General features: G+C 32.5%; 1 protein-coding gene across 1 annotated transcript in view; it reads right to left on the bottom strand.

Moving 5' to 3' along the window:
* The window catches only part of LOC145243672 (protein MANBAL-like), a 36,681-nt gene extending 22,212 nt beyond the window's left edge, over positions 1 to 14,469 (bottom strand). The window contains exons 1-2 of the mRNA XM_080106720.1: positions 14,231 to 14,469; positions 2,608 to 2,788 (exon numbers count right to left, since the gene is read on the bottom strand). Coding sequence (XP_079962846.1) covers positions 2,690 to 2,788; positions 14,231 to 14,362 — 231 coding nt within the window. The 5' untranslated portion in view covers positions 14,363 to 14,469 and the 3' untranslated portion in view covers positions 2,608 to 2,689. The remainder of the gene's footprint in view (positions 1 to 2,607; positions 2,789 to 14,230) is intronic.
* Positions 14,470 to 16,912: the final 2,443 nt, after the last annotated feature.

Genomic DNA, 16,912 nt, shown 5'->3' with positions numbered 1-16,912 from the left:
GGGTGAAGCAGGTGCTAGTGTGAATTGCAAGAATTACAAGAGGATGAAGTTTAGAGAACTTTAGCCATTACTAATCAGCAGAGCATTCCACTGTCGACCAAATAAGAGTCTATCAGATATCTGTACACGATCTTATGATGTATGAAAGTGAAACCTGGTCAGTGTTGCATGGAGAGAAATGATATGAGAATGATATATTGGCTGTGTAATGTGAAAGACAGGCTTAGTTTTGATGAGCTCAAATGAAGATTACATCTGGACAGTATAATGAATGAAATGTGTGCCAAAGAGTAGACTTTGATGGTATAGTCACATTGAAAGAATGGATGAGAGTTCTTCCGTTAGTAGATGTAGAAGTTGAGATAGCAGGTTCGGTTCATAGGTAAAAGCAAAGGAAAACATGGTAGAAAGTGATAAAAATGGACTTCTGGGGAAAAAGGGGGATAAAAATCTGGTTAGAGATGGGTTACTTTGGAAGGCAATTTCTTAAAGCCGTCCAATTCATGCCAGCATGTAAAGTAGATGTTACATCGATGACGATTAATTTTGATAAAAACCTGATCTGCTACAAAATTGACTATTTACTCAAATCATAAATGCATTGGCATAAAAGAAAATTTATAAGATGTCATAAGATCTAACCTAAACATCTTCAACCAAATCTTTTTGCTATCTACCATATAATAAGATATGATTCAATTCTAAATATCAGAGGACATGGGTAATATCATGTATTTCTACAAGTAATGTTAATAAAGTTATCAAATAAGAAACCAATTAAGCATGTTGTTATTTTCATGGTTGAATCGATGTAATCTCCAACTTTCTTCAAATCCATCCTTTTGAATTTAAGAATTTCACCCTACAACATTTTGGGTGACATTTAATTATCCTTAACTCAGACACCCCTATCCTGAATTTGTGGCAATGGAGTATGGAGTGGGGGTAAGATTTCAAGTTTAATTCAGACAGTTTCAAACCGATATAAGTAATTGTACACTAGAAATACTAAAACTCAGTATATTTTTTACGTCCAAATTATTTCATGGTATCAAGTAAAAATTCTATTTTTACTTGATATTTAATTTTCATTTAAAAAATAATTACAGTGAATTTACATGTTTTAATTACAAAATTTTCCCTAAAAAATTTGATATAATTGTATTTTTTATAACTATTTAGTGCAGAAAAGGGATTTTATTGATGGCATTCTATGGCCACAAATTTGGAACAGGGGTGTGTGAGAAAAAAAAAAAATTGATATTGCCACATTTTTCTTCGTCTATAAACTTCGATCCACAAAGGCCAAGAGTAGAGTTGGACAGATATTTTCATGTTCAATATAGAAAGTTGTTAATCAACGCTATTAACCATTAGGCCATGTGGACAATTCTACTGTGAATTTTGAGAGCCTTAAACCTAATCTTATCTAGACGTGGCACATTATGAATAGAATTACTATTATTAATAATTCTATACTAAGTAATAATGCTACACATTTAAAAAATGATTATGTGTAAGGATCTAAAATTCATACTAGAATAGTTGCCTTAATGCTTAAGTGTTTTCTTTTCTAAGGAAAAAAAAAAAAAAAAAAACTCATTCATCCCTAACAAGACATAGTGCCACTATTTGGGTCTAACAGGAGATTGTAGGGAGTTGAGCAGCAAGATGTCTGTTCACATTACATTTAAACTTCTGCAGATTAGTACAGTCAAGAAAGTAGGAAATAGGGAAGGAATTCTAAAGTCTAGCAGTCCGAGAGAAGAAACTATTACAATAGAAGTCTTTAGGGCATCTAAGGACCTCAAAAGTAAAAGGGGTAGGATTTTGCTGCTTGTCGAATTAGTTGGGAATATGGACGTCAAAAGGGGCATAAGTTCATCAGAGCACATTCCATTAAGGTATTTGTAAAAGAGACATAGGTATGCAACATTGCAGCAATGGGACAGAGATTGGAGCTTGGTTGATAGTGAGAAACTAAGTAGAAGATCCAACAATCCAGATGTAGCAACAAAACTATGCATGGCGAATTGTGGTCTTGTAAAGATATAGAATAATTTTCTAGCAGCAGCAGCAGCCTTGGCAACGTCCTTAATGTACTTATTCCAATTAATGTTGCCTTTGAATGGTAAGCCGAGGAGATTGAAGATCGGATGTTATTTGTCATGGCAACCAATCATTAAGAAGGTTTTTTGTAGTTGTTAAAGGAAAGAAGCTTAGTCTTACATGTTACCAACCACTTTTAATAATCTGGTCTAAGTGACAGTTTTCTGGAGGTTGATGGTTAAATCCTTTCTACAGGTAATAATAATTGATAATTCTACCTGGCTATGGTTGATGGAATAAAAACAATCTACACCCATAGACTAAAAAAAAAAAAAAAAAAAAAAAAAGGATTTACTTCAAAATTGCATAAAGATTCCCAAATTCAAAAAGGTGCACCTGAAGAAGGTTGGAGGTTATATCAATGAAAACATTGTAAATATAACAGTTAAAATGAGAATTGTAGTTAAAATAATTAAAATTATGAATCTTCATCTAAAAAGAAAAAACAAAAAAAACAAAAAACATGAGATCTCAAAGGAAACAAAAAGAAATACAAACCAAATTGGAAAGATTGAAGGTGACAGTTGCAGTAGTTGTGGCTTGTGGTGTTAGTTTATCGATTTGGACTTTTTTTTTGTTTTCAACGATTCTTTTTGTTTCTTTTCCGAACTCCTTTATTCGAATGATCATGAGGAATGGATTTGCTAGCATCGGAAATTATGGGACTTTTCTCAAAATTCTAGAATGAAAAAAGAAAAAAGAAATGGATTAATTTTAACCATTTGATAAAAATAGCAGTTTACCACATGATGAATGATGATGGATAGATTCAGGAAAAGATAACTCCAATCAAACCAGGCATAATTATAGTAATGGAAGTGACAATGATACCAGATCACTGGGGGGGGGGGGGTCAGCTCTCAGTATGCCAGGTTACATTTCTGTCAGTATTACTGTATCATTTTCACTAATAACCCGGAGAAATGTACACCCCCACCCTTTCCATTCATGCATGAAATGGAACGGTAAACTCTCAAGTTTTGCATGTTAAATAATCATTTAATATTATTTATTTATAAAATTAAATCCATATCTAAAGCTGTCAGCGCTATGATCCTCCCTGACTGATAAGTAATTGGTGCTGACACTTGCGTGTTGCAATGTTTTGCTGAAACAAAAGCCCACTTTGCAGGCTTTCTTAATATAATTATTCAATTAAATCATACAAATTGTTTTTATTTTTACAGAACAAAGGATTTATTCAATTAAATGATCATCCAGTGACCTTTCAGTCACTGGGGGGGGGGGGGAGAGAGAGAAAAAGGGTTAGAGTAAGCTTAAAATCATAGAGCCATTCCACTAGCAACCCAAACATTTATCAAAAGAAAAAAATGCTTCTTTCTCAAAGACAACAGAAAAATAGATGTGGCATGGACACTCAATATTAGTCCATGAAAATTATTCCTGTATTTAAGGTTACCATGATAAATTAGGTTAGTTTCTGAAGCACAACTAATAATTGAAATATATAAATACAATCTCGTAGAATATATAAAAGGAATATATACAGATAAAACTCTCTTGAATATTACATAAGATAGAACTTAAAAGTGTCTTTATAAATTCATTCTTTTACCATTCTATATTCATCAAGTATTTAATACTATTTCTAACTTGATCAGGAAATTTAACCCAAATTTGACACATCATATCTGCTATAATGTCTACTTTACATACGGACATGTGTTGAACATATTTTAGAAACTGATTTTCTAAACTAACCTATCTCTGGCCAGGTTTTTATTTATCCCTTTTTCTCTCAAATGTATCCTTATCACTTTCTCCCATATTTTGGTTAGCTTTCCCCTACTAACTGACCTTACTACTTTAACTGTTCTACATTTACTAACCCAAGAATTTTCATCCATTTTTTCAACATTGCCAGACTATCAAAGTCACCTGTTCTGCACATATTTATCCTACTCAGATTTAATCTTCCACTAAGCTCAGATTTAAGACTAATATTCACATCCATTGTATCATTCTCGCCATGCAAGACATATCCTCAAATCTCATTGACCAGGGCTCATTTCCATACATCACTACACTATGTACAGATACCTGATAGATTCTTCTTTTGGTCAACAGTGGTAACACTTTGCTTGTTAGTAATGGCAGAAATCTCCTGAACTTACTCAATTCATTCCTAATTATTTAAATCACTAGTGCTTCCCTGTGCTCCAATGGTATCACCTAGAAAACACTTCTAAACAACCTAAATAACCTTTTCTCCATGTCAGAGTTCTCATTCATCTCCATTGTCTTACACTTCTTGCACACAAACTGGTTAGCCCCTCCCAATCTACTAGTAATTCCACTATACCTCTCATGTACCCAATGCTTACAAGTACCACAAAAAATTAAGTTGCTCCCAACTTACTTTACAAAAGCAGGAAAACACTATTAAAATAAATAAATAAATAAATATATATATATATATATATATATATATATATATATATATATATATATACATAAATATAATTGTGTGCTAGATTTACTTTTTGAAATATTTCTTGTCAATACATTTCCTATGCGATATTAAAAAGTGTTCCATATTTAGAAATCTCATCAGTTTGAAAGTTTCAACTAAAATGACCCCCCTCCCTTCCTTTTCAAAGTACAGGCTGATTGACAAAAAATGCCACCACTGAAAATCTTTAATTGCTTTAATATTTCACGTTTATTAAGAAAGAATCATTAGAAAGAGTATTAAAGAGTAGTTTTGATTAAAATCTGAATTTCATTTCTATTTTCTTAAAAATCATATCATGTAATTTTCTAAAAGTTTTCTTTTCAAAAAGCCATCTTTTACTTTGATGTTTCTAAAATTTAGAGATGAGGATCAATAATTTGGAGGATTTGGATTATTCAGACTAGTTCACATTTTAAATGTTATTCGTACAACATTTCGGTTGATGTAACCTCTAATCTTTTTCAGGTCGGTATCTTCTCAAACTCGAGAATTTTTCTGTCGAATTTCGAATTTTGAATGGAACCCTAAGGGTAGCATGCTCTTGTTCCATCAACCATGATGGGGTAAAAGTCCTAAGTAATTTGCAATTATATTTTTAGTGTTAACCCCAGAACCTGTGGTGTAACGAATAAGGAACTTGGTAAAATTCAGTTGTAAGTTACACTCTCCTAGAGGTTGAAGGTTCAATCCTCAGTGCAAGTGACACTAAAAATACAATTGCAAATTACTTAGGACTTCTACCCAGTCATGGCTGATGGAACGAGAGCATACTATGCCTATGAATTAAATAAAGGGAAAGGGTTCTGTTTGAAATTCCATGCAGATTACAAAGTTCGACAAGATATACTTGAAGAAGATCAAAGATTACATTGACGAAACCGTTGTGTGAATAATACTCAAAATAAGAACAGTAATCGAAATAATTCACATCTTTTACTTTCCAAGAATATATAAAATGGTAATAAAATTCAGATTTTAAACAATGATTTCAAATTATCAAGTTTTTTAACATGATTTTAACTTAAAACAAAGAGAAAAGATGACATTTCCTGAATACACAATGCTATCAATATGAAAAGAAAACCTCAGAAAAGACTGACATGACACTTGTACAAAATATATAAAACTAACTAGTAAATTTGGCTTAAGCAATTAAAACAATGATTGCTTTAATCTTGTTTTTAATTAATAATGGTAAAAGAAAGTTTAATAAAAATTCAATTGTCTTTTCCACTGATGACTTTAAATATATATCCCAAAGCAAAATTTTATTTTTATTAAATCTAAAACAAATTTTCATGTGGATACATAGATCTTTACAAAACAACTAAAACAAATTTATTTTAAGAGATCAATTAGCCACTGACTTATGACCGTCAAAGTTTGTTTTAAATTTTGTTTTTCTCGCCGAAACAAAAACATATCTTGCCATATTCATTTAATCTTATTCTAAGAATAAACTATCATTGAGCAAAATCACATCTCAAAAAAAAAAAAGTTAATCACAAAAATTACACACAGGTGTAACTTTTTCATATAATATTAATTTCAACAGCTAACACATTGCATCTTCGTAATATGATTCATAGCACAGGAGAGAACAAGTTAGATTTTTCTTTTAGCAGTAAAGCAATAAAATCAGATTTGGATCACATAAAAACAAATGGAAGCACAAATTGATAAGAGTGTAAAAATTTAATTAAAAAATTTTCAACTTGAATTTTTTTGTAAAAAACAACTTAAAACAGTATATTAAGTTTATTGATGAGTGGCTTTTTTTGGAAGCATTTTTATACACACAAGGACAATGTGAAACAATGGAATGTTTACTTGTCAAGTTCAAAACTTGGCAGAATGCCATGGAAAGTAAATAACTGAAAAGCAATGCCACCAAGACAAAAAAATCTTTATTTGGAAATCCTCTGGAAAAAGTAAAATTCCAATGCTCAGCTTAATTCTAACCATTTTTTTAAATGTAATTGTAGTGGTGGGACGATTAATTGGAATCGGAATCATTAATCGTAAGAATCGTGTATTTGGGGGGGAATCGAATTGTTAAAAAATACCTTAGATTTACAATTCTTTCATTACGATTCTCTTATATTTTTAAGTTAAACTGTTTGTTTGAAGTGAGATTAATATTGTCAAAAATGTATGATAAAAACGTCATAGAACTTTTCATAACATATTTAATATGATATACAAGGATTTTATTAACTACTTTAAAGGTAATCTTTATTTATCTTAATGAATTTTCTTACTCCATCACATACATAGGCGCTGCCTGTCTGCTTTGAAACTTCAAGGCCCATGATTAGTTATGTTTGCACTGTTGTTAAAATTTTTTTATTTGTGAGCAAAACAGGCTAATTACGTCAAGTCTATGAAAAAGATTTTACAGTGCTCTTATTGAGAGTAAATCATGTTAACAATCAGTGTTTTTTTCCAACTGGTAACTAAAAAAAAAAAAAAAAGAGGGGGGGGCGCTTATCTTTTCGCAAGTTTATTTGCTTTTTTGTTTTTTTACCGACACTCTTCAATTAGTAAATGAATGAAAAATCTCATTAGTAAATGAAAAATGTCTTGTCAACCTTTATATTTTTAAAATATAAAACAAGCAAAGTCAAATTATTTAAACAATAAAAGGTTTAATAGAACAATATATGTACTTTCTATTTTCTGAACTAAGGTTGTTTCAGGAAATATTTCTAAAACTAAAGTGAAACTGATCACGTGGTATCAGTTCAGAAAACTTTGACAGTCGGTCGGCTTTTTTGAAGTATCCAAAAACAAACACATCAGAACTACATATTATGCTGACTGACGGTTCCGTTCGAAAACTACAAACGAAAACAATCATTTTTCTATCTGTTAAATAAATGCGGTAAGTGAATTTAATTGTTTTTCTTTTAGAAATTTATATTTCATTAAAATATTCTATAAATGAAGCAATTAAACATTTCTTTTGGAACTTCTTTGCACAACAAAAACAAAAAAGAAAATGTGAAAAATTTATTAAAAAAGAAAAAAGTTTAACTTTTTTTTTTTTTAAATCCTTTGAACCCTAACTTTGCAAACTAACTAGTCACTCATAGCCATTCAACTAAAGAACTGTAGGGGCTTGGTCAACATTCACCGATGCCTGTTATCACAGTTGTGATGTGAGCCAATCCTAACAACAAATAAAAATAAACTGGTTGTCAGAAACAGCATTAAGGCAGAAGCGATTTCGAAAGTTCAATAAACGATTCATTTAACAATAGAAATAAACAATTACCAAAAATTTACTTTTTTATAAAGAAATAAAAAGGTAAATTAAGACATTAAAGGATGATAAGTATATAATTATATAATAAAAATAAATATAAGTATATAATTATATAATAAAAATAGAGAAATAAATCAATTTATTTAGATTTAAAAAAATAACATTATCATTGTTAAAAATATTTTTTAAAAAGTCATAAATAAATAGGAATAATTTGAGATGATTGAATATAAAGGCTAAAAATTTAATCAAAGATTTAGTTATTTTAAAATTTCATTTAGAAATAAGAATATTCTAGAAAGTGAAATAAAAATCAGTTAGCGATTGAAGCTGCGAAAAAAATGTTAAAGTTTAAAGAGTTATCGAAGATAAAGAGAAAATAAAACAAAAAAATGAATATCAAAAGATAAACAAAACATGTTATTCCCCTTGAAATTTGATGTTATTGTATTTTTGTTGAATTAATCATGACTTTTTCTTTATATTTTTTAATATATAAATAACTCCTGAAATTGATTGTTATTAATTTCATGGTGCATGTTTAATTCATGGTTAAAATATTTTTTTTTTACTTTTATCTTCAATAAAAGAAATTTTACGAAAAAAAATCAAATTGTTTTCAAAATTCCCTTAATTGTATTTCCACTTTTTCACTGTACCAACTTTTTTCGCTACACAAAAACTTTCGATTATATAATGGTATATTTCAAAACAACAATTCCATGGGAATCAGAATGGTACTTGGTATCAGAATCATTAATCAACATTTTCCTGAAATTGGAATCGGAAAAAATTTAGGAATCATCCCAACACTATGTAATTGTTTGAATTTCTCTTGCACTCGATTCACTAGGTAGTTTTTTTTTTATCCTTTTTTCACAAGCCTGGTTGTTTCTATCGTTACTCAAATGATGGAGATCTTTCTAACATTCCTATTTCTTTTCATGTTGTAAGACCTTAATATTCCGTTATCCTCTCTCTCTCTCTCTCTCTCAGCTCTATTTAAGCCAGCATCATGAGGGACACTGACATCAGCTAGAGTTGCTACTCTCTCCTTGTCCCATATCATTAGGTCAAGTTTAACAGCTTAGTTTGCAATACATACTTTTAATCCAATTGTATTTTATGATACAAGACAGAAACTCAGCTGAAATAAATTTGATAGGTTAGAATTCCCTTTCAGACCGAAATTTTCTCAGAGCAATGAAACTGAATCAGGAGTCTAATTTTATAATTAAAAAATTTTTTTTTTCAATAAATGTCAATATAGATGCCGATACAAATAACTTATTCAGCCTGTTGCATATTTGCAGGATTTACTTGGGATTTTTCATGAATATCATTAGTTTCATATATCACGATTGGCATGTTTTACACGTGTAATGCAGATGAAAATTAACACAACTTTGCAAATTTCATATGTAACTTGAGGAAAAGTTCTTCTTTGGCACCATTTTCCTTTGCAATAAATAAAATGTTTTACAATTAGACAGATGAATATTCAATAAATGTAGTAATATAACAGCACTTGCTGAAGATAATGTCACACCATGAAACCCACGAGTTACAGAAAAAAGCTTCATTTAGCAAAAATTCTTTTAAAATGGATCATTACATAAAATGGTTCACAAAAAAAAGCTCTAGCATTATTTGTAGGGATTTTTGATATCATGTTATGGCCTATAGATGTTATGTTATGGCCTATAGATGTCATATGCAATAAATAAGCTTTGATATCCCCCCCTCCCCCGGATTCAAACTTTTTTTTTTTATGCAAGAAGCAAATAATAATAAAAAGGAAAAGGAAGGTAGAATCAGTTCCAAACTGGAAAGAAACAGTGTTCAATCTCCTAAACAAAAAATTAAGCCATTCAACAGCTTAATAGTGTTTCTGGAATAGAGGTTACATGAGCAGAAACATTATGAAAATAATAACCGAGATAAAAATGGTACTACTAGTACACGGTTTGATGTCCTGTCTCCAGCTGCTGAGGTTGAGCACCTTCTTGTGGAGTTATCACTGATGTTGATGGCTCCTCTCCAGGCATCACAATCATTGATCAGATGCTCTCTGATATTTAAAACATGGAGGTCAGCCTTGATGTTGTCCAGTCATCATTTCTTTGGCTTGCCACAGTATTTACCTCTGACATCAAAGGACAACATTTTGTGTTACCAAAGATTATCATCCATCCTCTTCACATACCCAAACCAGCTCAATCTTTCATGAATCAGGATAACTTCTAAAGAGGGCATGCCAAGATGTGTTTTCAAATCATCCGTGCACCTCTTTTCCATAAGTTTTAAAGAGCAAATCCAACTGACCACGGCATTGTAGTTTCTCACAAACCTGTTCGTATCAGCAACAGTGACAGACCAAGTTTCGGTGACATGAAGTATGACTCCACAAACACCAGCAACAAAGATCTGTCAAGGAGGCATTAGGAGTATGACTTTGTTGGTCAAAATGGGAATAATAGTCTAAATAATCTAAATTGACAATCTTCATCGAAAACAAATTCCCAAAAGATTTCACTAGTTGTGCCTACCAAAATTTTTGTTTTAATATAGGATAGAATTGAAAAAGAAAGAAAACGAAAGTAAATACAGCAATTTCCTTTGTTCGACACAGTAGTTTCTGTTAGATCACAGAAGTAAAGCAACCTCGATCCCTTTCCTCACCACGAGGATAGAGTTAAACACAAGGTCAGTTTTTCATGTGGTAAAAATCCAGCAACCCAAAAAAGGAGCACTGCATTGGGACAAAAATTAAAATTTCCTCAATCTAGAAGGATTTCTCTTTCACTGACAGAAGACAGAAAATATGAAGTGTAGTATCAGAACAGATACTATACTTTGCTTCTAGCCAAAAAGTTAAGGAAGTCAATGAGTGCTGTATGTGAGAAGATGATACTGCTGCTGAGAGTGTCCCTGTAGAAACATTGGAAAAGCCTGCAGATTGACAAGCACAGGCTGTCCTTGACACTACAGCTGTAAACTGAAGATGAAAGAATGTGTTGACAGTTTTTTTTGATTGCTTAAGTTTTATTATAATCATGAAAAAAAAAAAATAGAATAAAAAATGTGAGATTATTGTGAAAATAGCAACCAAAATGAGTGATTGTTCAATAATACATAAAATAATAATAATTATCAATCTTTATCTCCAAAATTCTCGGAGAAGAAAAAAAAATTACTAGTCGTTTTTATTTTGGCTTTTTTTTGTTTTAATATTAAATAGATACATTTCCGTTCAACGTGATTGCATGATTCTGCCTATTCCACCTGTTGTTTCTCGTCCAACTGACAATCTTTTTAACTCTTATTCTTGAATGGTCTCCAGGTCTTGATAAGTCGTCATCCATTAGTCAATTTTTTTTAAATGTGCTTATCAATCCTCAAAACTGATGACATTAGTTTTTGCATCGTTCTTCCATACACATGATTAGTCCCAAATTATTACCCATTTCGATAGCCTTTCAGCTAGGAGCAAATTATATGTAATATTCATTCTGTCCTGGGTCAAGAAGGAGAAATCCTAGACTGAGGCAATTTTAATTTTAGTTCCAATACAGAGTGCTCCTTTTTTGAGGAGCTGGATTTTCCCTACATTAAAAACTGATCATGTGTCTAAATGCTTTCTTACAGAAGCAAGTAAATAAGTACTAGGCTCCACGTTGCTTAACTTTGGTGATTTAACGAGAACCGGTATGTCAACATGACAATCGTATATTCATAAAACAAAGAAAATTTCTTTCTTTACCTTCATTACTTATTCTTATTACTTTTTTCTAGTTACCTGGAAAGTCTTTCTGTTATACTTTGATTCTTTTATTTTTAGCATGGTCACAAAGAAAAATTTGCTTGGAAGGGATTTTTTTATAGACACATTTATGTATATAAATGAAATATTTGTGCGTGTGCGTAAATATTTAACTGATAAACTCTTTAACTATTGGTTACATAATACTGACATTAACAAGAAATAGTAATTATAAACCAAGGATGGTTTATAACAAGTAATATCTTTGTTTGGATGGATACAGAAATATATCAGCAAGTTGAAATGCAAACTATTCATTTCAACTTGCCGACATTTTTTACTTCGTATTATTATTCATCGGACTACAGTTGAACTGTAGTACAGTTCTCATCTTGAGTGTGATTTTCACGTTTCAAACGATATAACCTCCGACCTTCTTCAGGTGTATCTTGTCAAACTCGGGAATGTTTCTGTCGAACTCGGGAATTTGGACGAAATTTCAAGCGGAACCCTTTATTTACTTCACGGGTGTAGCGTGCTCTTGTTCTGTCAGTACTCTAACCACTGCGTCACGGCTGATGGAACAAGAGCACACTACCCCCGTGAAGTAAATAAAGGGTTAGGGTTAGGGTTAGGGTTAGTTTAGTGCTCTTGTTCTGTCAGTGGTTAGAAACCACTGCGTCACGGCTGATGGAACAAGAGCACACTACCCCCATGAAGTAAATAAAGGGTTCCGCTCGAAATTCTGTCCAAATTCCCAAGTTCGACAAGATACACCTGAAGAAGGTCGGCGGTTATATTGATTGAAACATTGTGAAAATCACACTCAAGATGAGAACAGTAGTCCAAAGAATTCAAATATGGATAATCAATCTTCATCTCAAAAATTCAGAAACGTCATTTTTTTCTTATTTCTGCACATACTCAAATTTAATTAATTTCTTAAGTCATTTAATATTAAATCTTGTTTATCTCTCGATAGCTACATCGATAGGAGGCATGGCCGGAGTGTTAAATGTTTTGGTTTTGACTCTAGCTAATGGCACCCAAATAATTTTTTAACTTTTGAAATCACGATTTCTCTTCGCTAATTTTCCCTGCGATATTCCTTTTTAGGATACTCGAAAATCTAGAAAAGTCATTGAGTTATTGAAAAATGCTGAGGCGTCTTTAGTTGGCGTAACGGAGCATATTGACCTGAATGTTTTTGGTAGAGTGAGTTCACTAGTTCAAGTTAGTACTGTTGATGAAGAATCCAGAGCGAGTCCTGGAAATGGTCGAAGCTGTTTACGATTTGAAAGCCACCATTTTTAAAAAATTTTTGGTACTAGTGCACTTATTGATCTATGCTGAAATAATAACATTATTTAGAAAGCCATTCTTAACATAAGGAGGGGAGGGTGTTTGGTACCTATTCTGTACTTAACTTTATAATTTAATAAAAAAACAGATATCGTATAACTTTAATTAAACTTGAAAATACTTTTTTTTTACATAGGCATCACCACTTATCAAGGCCAAGAGGCCACTCGAGGATAAGGGTTAAAGAGTGTACAGTAGAAATTGGACAATCGTTAGTAATGGAGATTCGGTAAATTTGTTAACTTATATGGAAATTTAAAAAGTAGCGCGGATCAATAAGTGCACTACCACCAATTTTTTTTTTAGCAGCTTAAGGTTTTTTTAAACTCTAGACCTTCGAATACTTAGTAGCGTCTGACTATTTAGCGGCCTTTAAATCATAAAAAAACTGCTTCGATCATTTTTCGGGACGTTCGAAATTCTCATCAAAATACTAAAAACCTTTATATACGAATTCATGACAAGAACGAAAAACATTCAAAATCAATTTCGCCTAATTTGGGTGACTGAAATAGGATTAAACCTAATTTTCTACTTCAGAAATTCCTTGTATTTTATAGTGAGGTTTAAAAACAACATTATCTTAAATGAGCTTTATAACATTTGGCATACTTATGTAGAATACGGAGCTTGACTGCTGACATAACATTGTTATTTAGAAACCCTTTTTAATATGGGGAGGAGAGGTGTTTTTATTATGTTTTTAACGATTTTGTACTTTCATCTAACAATTTTATAAGCAAAAGATGCCGTAAAAATTGAATTTAACTTGAAAATCCTATGCAAAAAGACTAAGGTGAAAACATGTAAAATAATAATAGGAAAATATTGGTTTCCTTAGGGTTGTTTGTTGATGATGGTTCATAAATTAACCATAAAACTTTGGCCGAAAAACTTTAAATCTAGCTAGAAATTATTTTCAAATTAACAATTAAAAGAATTCAAAATTATTTTAACATTTCCGTGGATTTTTGTTTTGTTTTTTTGTTTTTTTAATCTCTGGGGAGAAAAAAAAATGGCTGGGAACAATGTTTATGTTGTAGTTTTCGATATCCGAAAGCGGTTTTGAGGCTTTTAAATTGTCGGAAAGAAAATACAGCACTTCTGGCTAGAATTGAAGTTTAAACGGCCAAAATCGAGAATCATAATCACGTTGGTCTTTTAAAATCAACTATATATATTTTTTTTTGTTGTTATTGTTTTTACACCGAAAATGCCAGTGTTGTAGGAATTATTTGAAAAAGTTACGTACTTCTGGGTCACTGGAAGTCGGCAAAATGATGACAGCAAAGATACAAATAAGTTGGAAAATGGCACCAACAAAAAGTCCAGCTTCAAGAAATCGATCCATTAGGGTAGGTTCTTCGATAACAACACCCATCATTTAGTTTTCCTCGTCTGCTTTCTGGGTTGGTATTATTGTCATGGATAGGAATGATAATGGCGGCCGCCACCAACAAACAAACAAATCATATCGACTTTCTCATCGGTAATCTTCGACACTTTCCGGAGATCAGCAACGGGTAACCATAGCAACGACATCTCAACTAATTTCGGCATTAAAACAAAAATGTACTATCTTTTATGATATTTAAAGCGGGTCTACTTAAAATACCCCCCCCCAGCAATATGTGTGGTTCTACTTTTTTAGGGGATTACATACGAACACGGAACACCTTCCAAAACTGGTACTCTCGCAGAATATGATCTGAATCCTCGGAATTTTCCGTCAATTATAGTCCGGACTCGACCGGCAGCCACCTGATTAAGCCGAGCAAAGTTACAGACGCAGACGAATTTTAAAATAAACAAACCGAAAAAACAGAAATATGCGCGAGCCTTTTCTAGTCTCACACAAAAACACGCGTTCACATCTCAAGCTATATTACTTGTCACATACATACGCGCACACAAACATACGCACGCACGTCCACACACGCACATATATTCACGTTCGCATACATACACTCACATTCACGTGTATACACACATACGCTAATGTACGCACATGTACGCACAGATGGACAACGTCACTTCCCCTTGCAAAGGAAATCCACACATGCGGAAAAGACCACCGGAAACAATTATAAAAGCAAGAGACGCACACCAAACTGGATTGACTTTCTCTCTTTCTCTCTCTACGACAATAGGCTCTCCTTCTCACCAGTAAACAGCGAGAGACGAACGTGGACATGAACACGTGTAGTACCCTTTTCTTTCACTTGTTTCTTCACGAAATAAATTTCAGTTCGTTTACTTCAAGTAAACGCGTTGTTCGTTCCTTCCTCAAAGCAATTCATTTTTCCTTTCCCAATTCAAATCATTTTTTCTATCTTGTACGACTGGTGGATGTATAATATATCCACCAGTCCACTATAAATACAATAAATAAAAAATAGCAAAAACCTACTGAATATACTGAATATATATATATATATATATATATATATATATATATATATATATATATATATATATATATTATCAAGAAAAGTTGCATTTTGAATTGTTTATTTACTTTTTTTTGTACAAGGTGGTCACCACTTATCAAGGCCCGGAAGCCACTCAGGGATAAGGGTTATTGTACGTACAGTACATTAGTGTGGAGATTTAATAAAGTGTCTATTTAAGGGGGCGATTCATCAGGAATTTGTTTACGTTGGACTTGAAGACATCCAGGTTGTAGTCAGGTGGGAAGCATGCAGATGGAACAGAGTTCCACAGGCGTGCAGTTCTAAGGATGTGGTCTATTTTCTCAGATATGCTCTTAAAGATAGTAACTCTGCTGTTATGAGGCCGATAGAGGGCAAATATAAATGCAGTGGTGTAAGCAAGTGCAACCCGGAAGCACATATAAGGTAAATTAGGATCTTCTCTAGAGATATCCCTGCCACATGGGAAACCATTGCCCATAGCGATCTTGGGGGGTCAGAGTTAGATGTTAAGTTAGAGTATCCGTTAATTATGAACTCATCTAGGAAAGTGGTCGGCCCTATTCCAGTTTCACTTAGAAAGAATATGTCCAGTTTTGTCTCCTGTAATTGGGTTTCAACCTCTGGAAGGTTGGAACGTAGACCCCTGATGTTGGAGAAGGAGACATGGTAGTAGGGGTCTACGTTGGAAGATGGGGTTCTAGGTTTATTCGAGTTTTTTCTGAGGATGTTTCATGTTTACTCTTATTAATTCTTTTTTGCAATATTTTTTGTTGGTTTTTTTTTTTCAAGAAAAGATGAAGGTTTTTTAACTGTAAATTGTTAGGTGAAAGTACAGATTTTTTTCAAGAAAACTTACATTTTTTTTTCTTAAAAAGAAAATTGGCAGTAAACTTCTTTTTTTTTCTTTCCCCCCGTGGTAGACAGAAGTTGTTTAGGAGAAGAAATGTAGGTACTCTCCTAATAATTATTTAATTAATAATCAGGTTCTAATGCAGAGAGCGATCAAAGCTATTTTTTAAATCATATTTCCACGTTCAATTAAAGTTTTATTATATGTTTTTTTTTATTCAATTGTAAGGTTAAAGTACAGAATAGGTACAAAACACCCTCCCCAACCCATGTTAAGAATGGCTTTTTAAATAATAACGTTATTATTTCAGCACGGATCACTCTCTGCAATAATCACAAAAACAACAAAACACCTCCTTGAAACATATAACAACAAAAAGGTTTATTGCAGAAGAAAGACGAGATTGTTTCTCGAACTGAAGAGAAAGAAAGGGCAAAGGAATCTGCCTGGATGGGTGTCGTCTGCTGATGATCGGGTAGGTGAGCAACGGATGGCAGTAGTCAGTGAGTAGCGGTGTCAGGACTGCTGTGAGAGAGATCTGTTCTGGTCGCTGACTGGTGTCTCTCTGCCCAAATCAGCTGTTTCCAAAGGGCTAAAAATAGTCCTTTAGGAGACAGCTAAAATCAATGCACTCTGCCAACTGATTGGT

The sequence above is a fragment of the Euprymna scolopes genome, chromosome 22, assembly GCF_053919585.1.
Source record: "Euprymna scolopes isolate OS-2025 chromosome 22, ASM5391958v1, whole genome shotgun sequence".
Lineage (NCBI taxonomy): Eukaryota > Metazoa > Mollusca > Cephalopoda > Sepiida > Sepiolidae > Euprymna > Euprymna scolopes.
The sequence above is the reverse complement of the archived record's forward strand: the minus strand, read 5'-3'. Positions and strand labels throughout refer to the sequence as shown.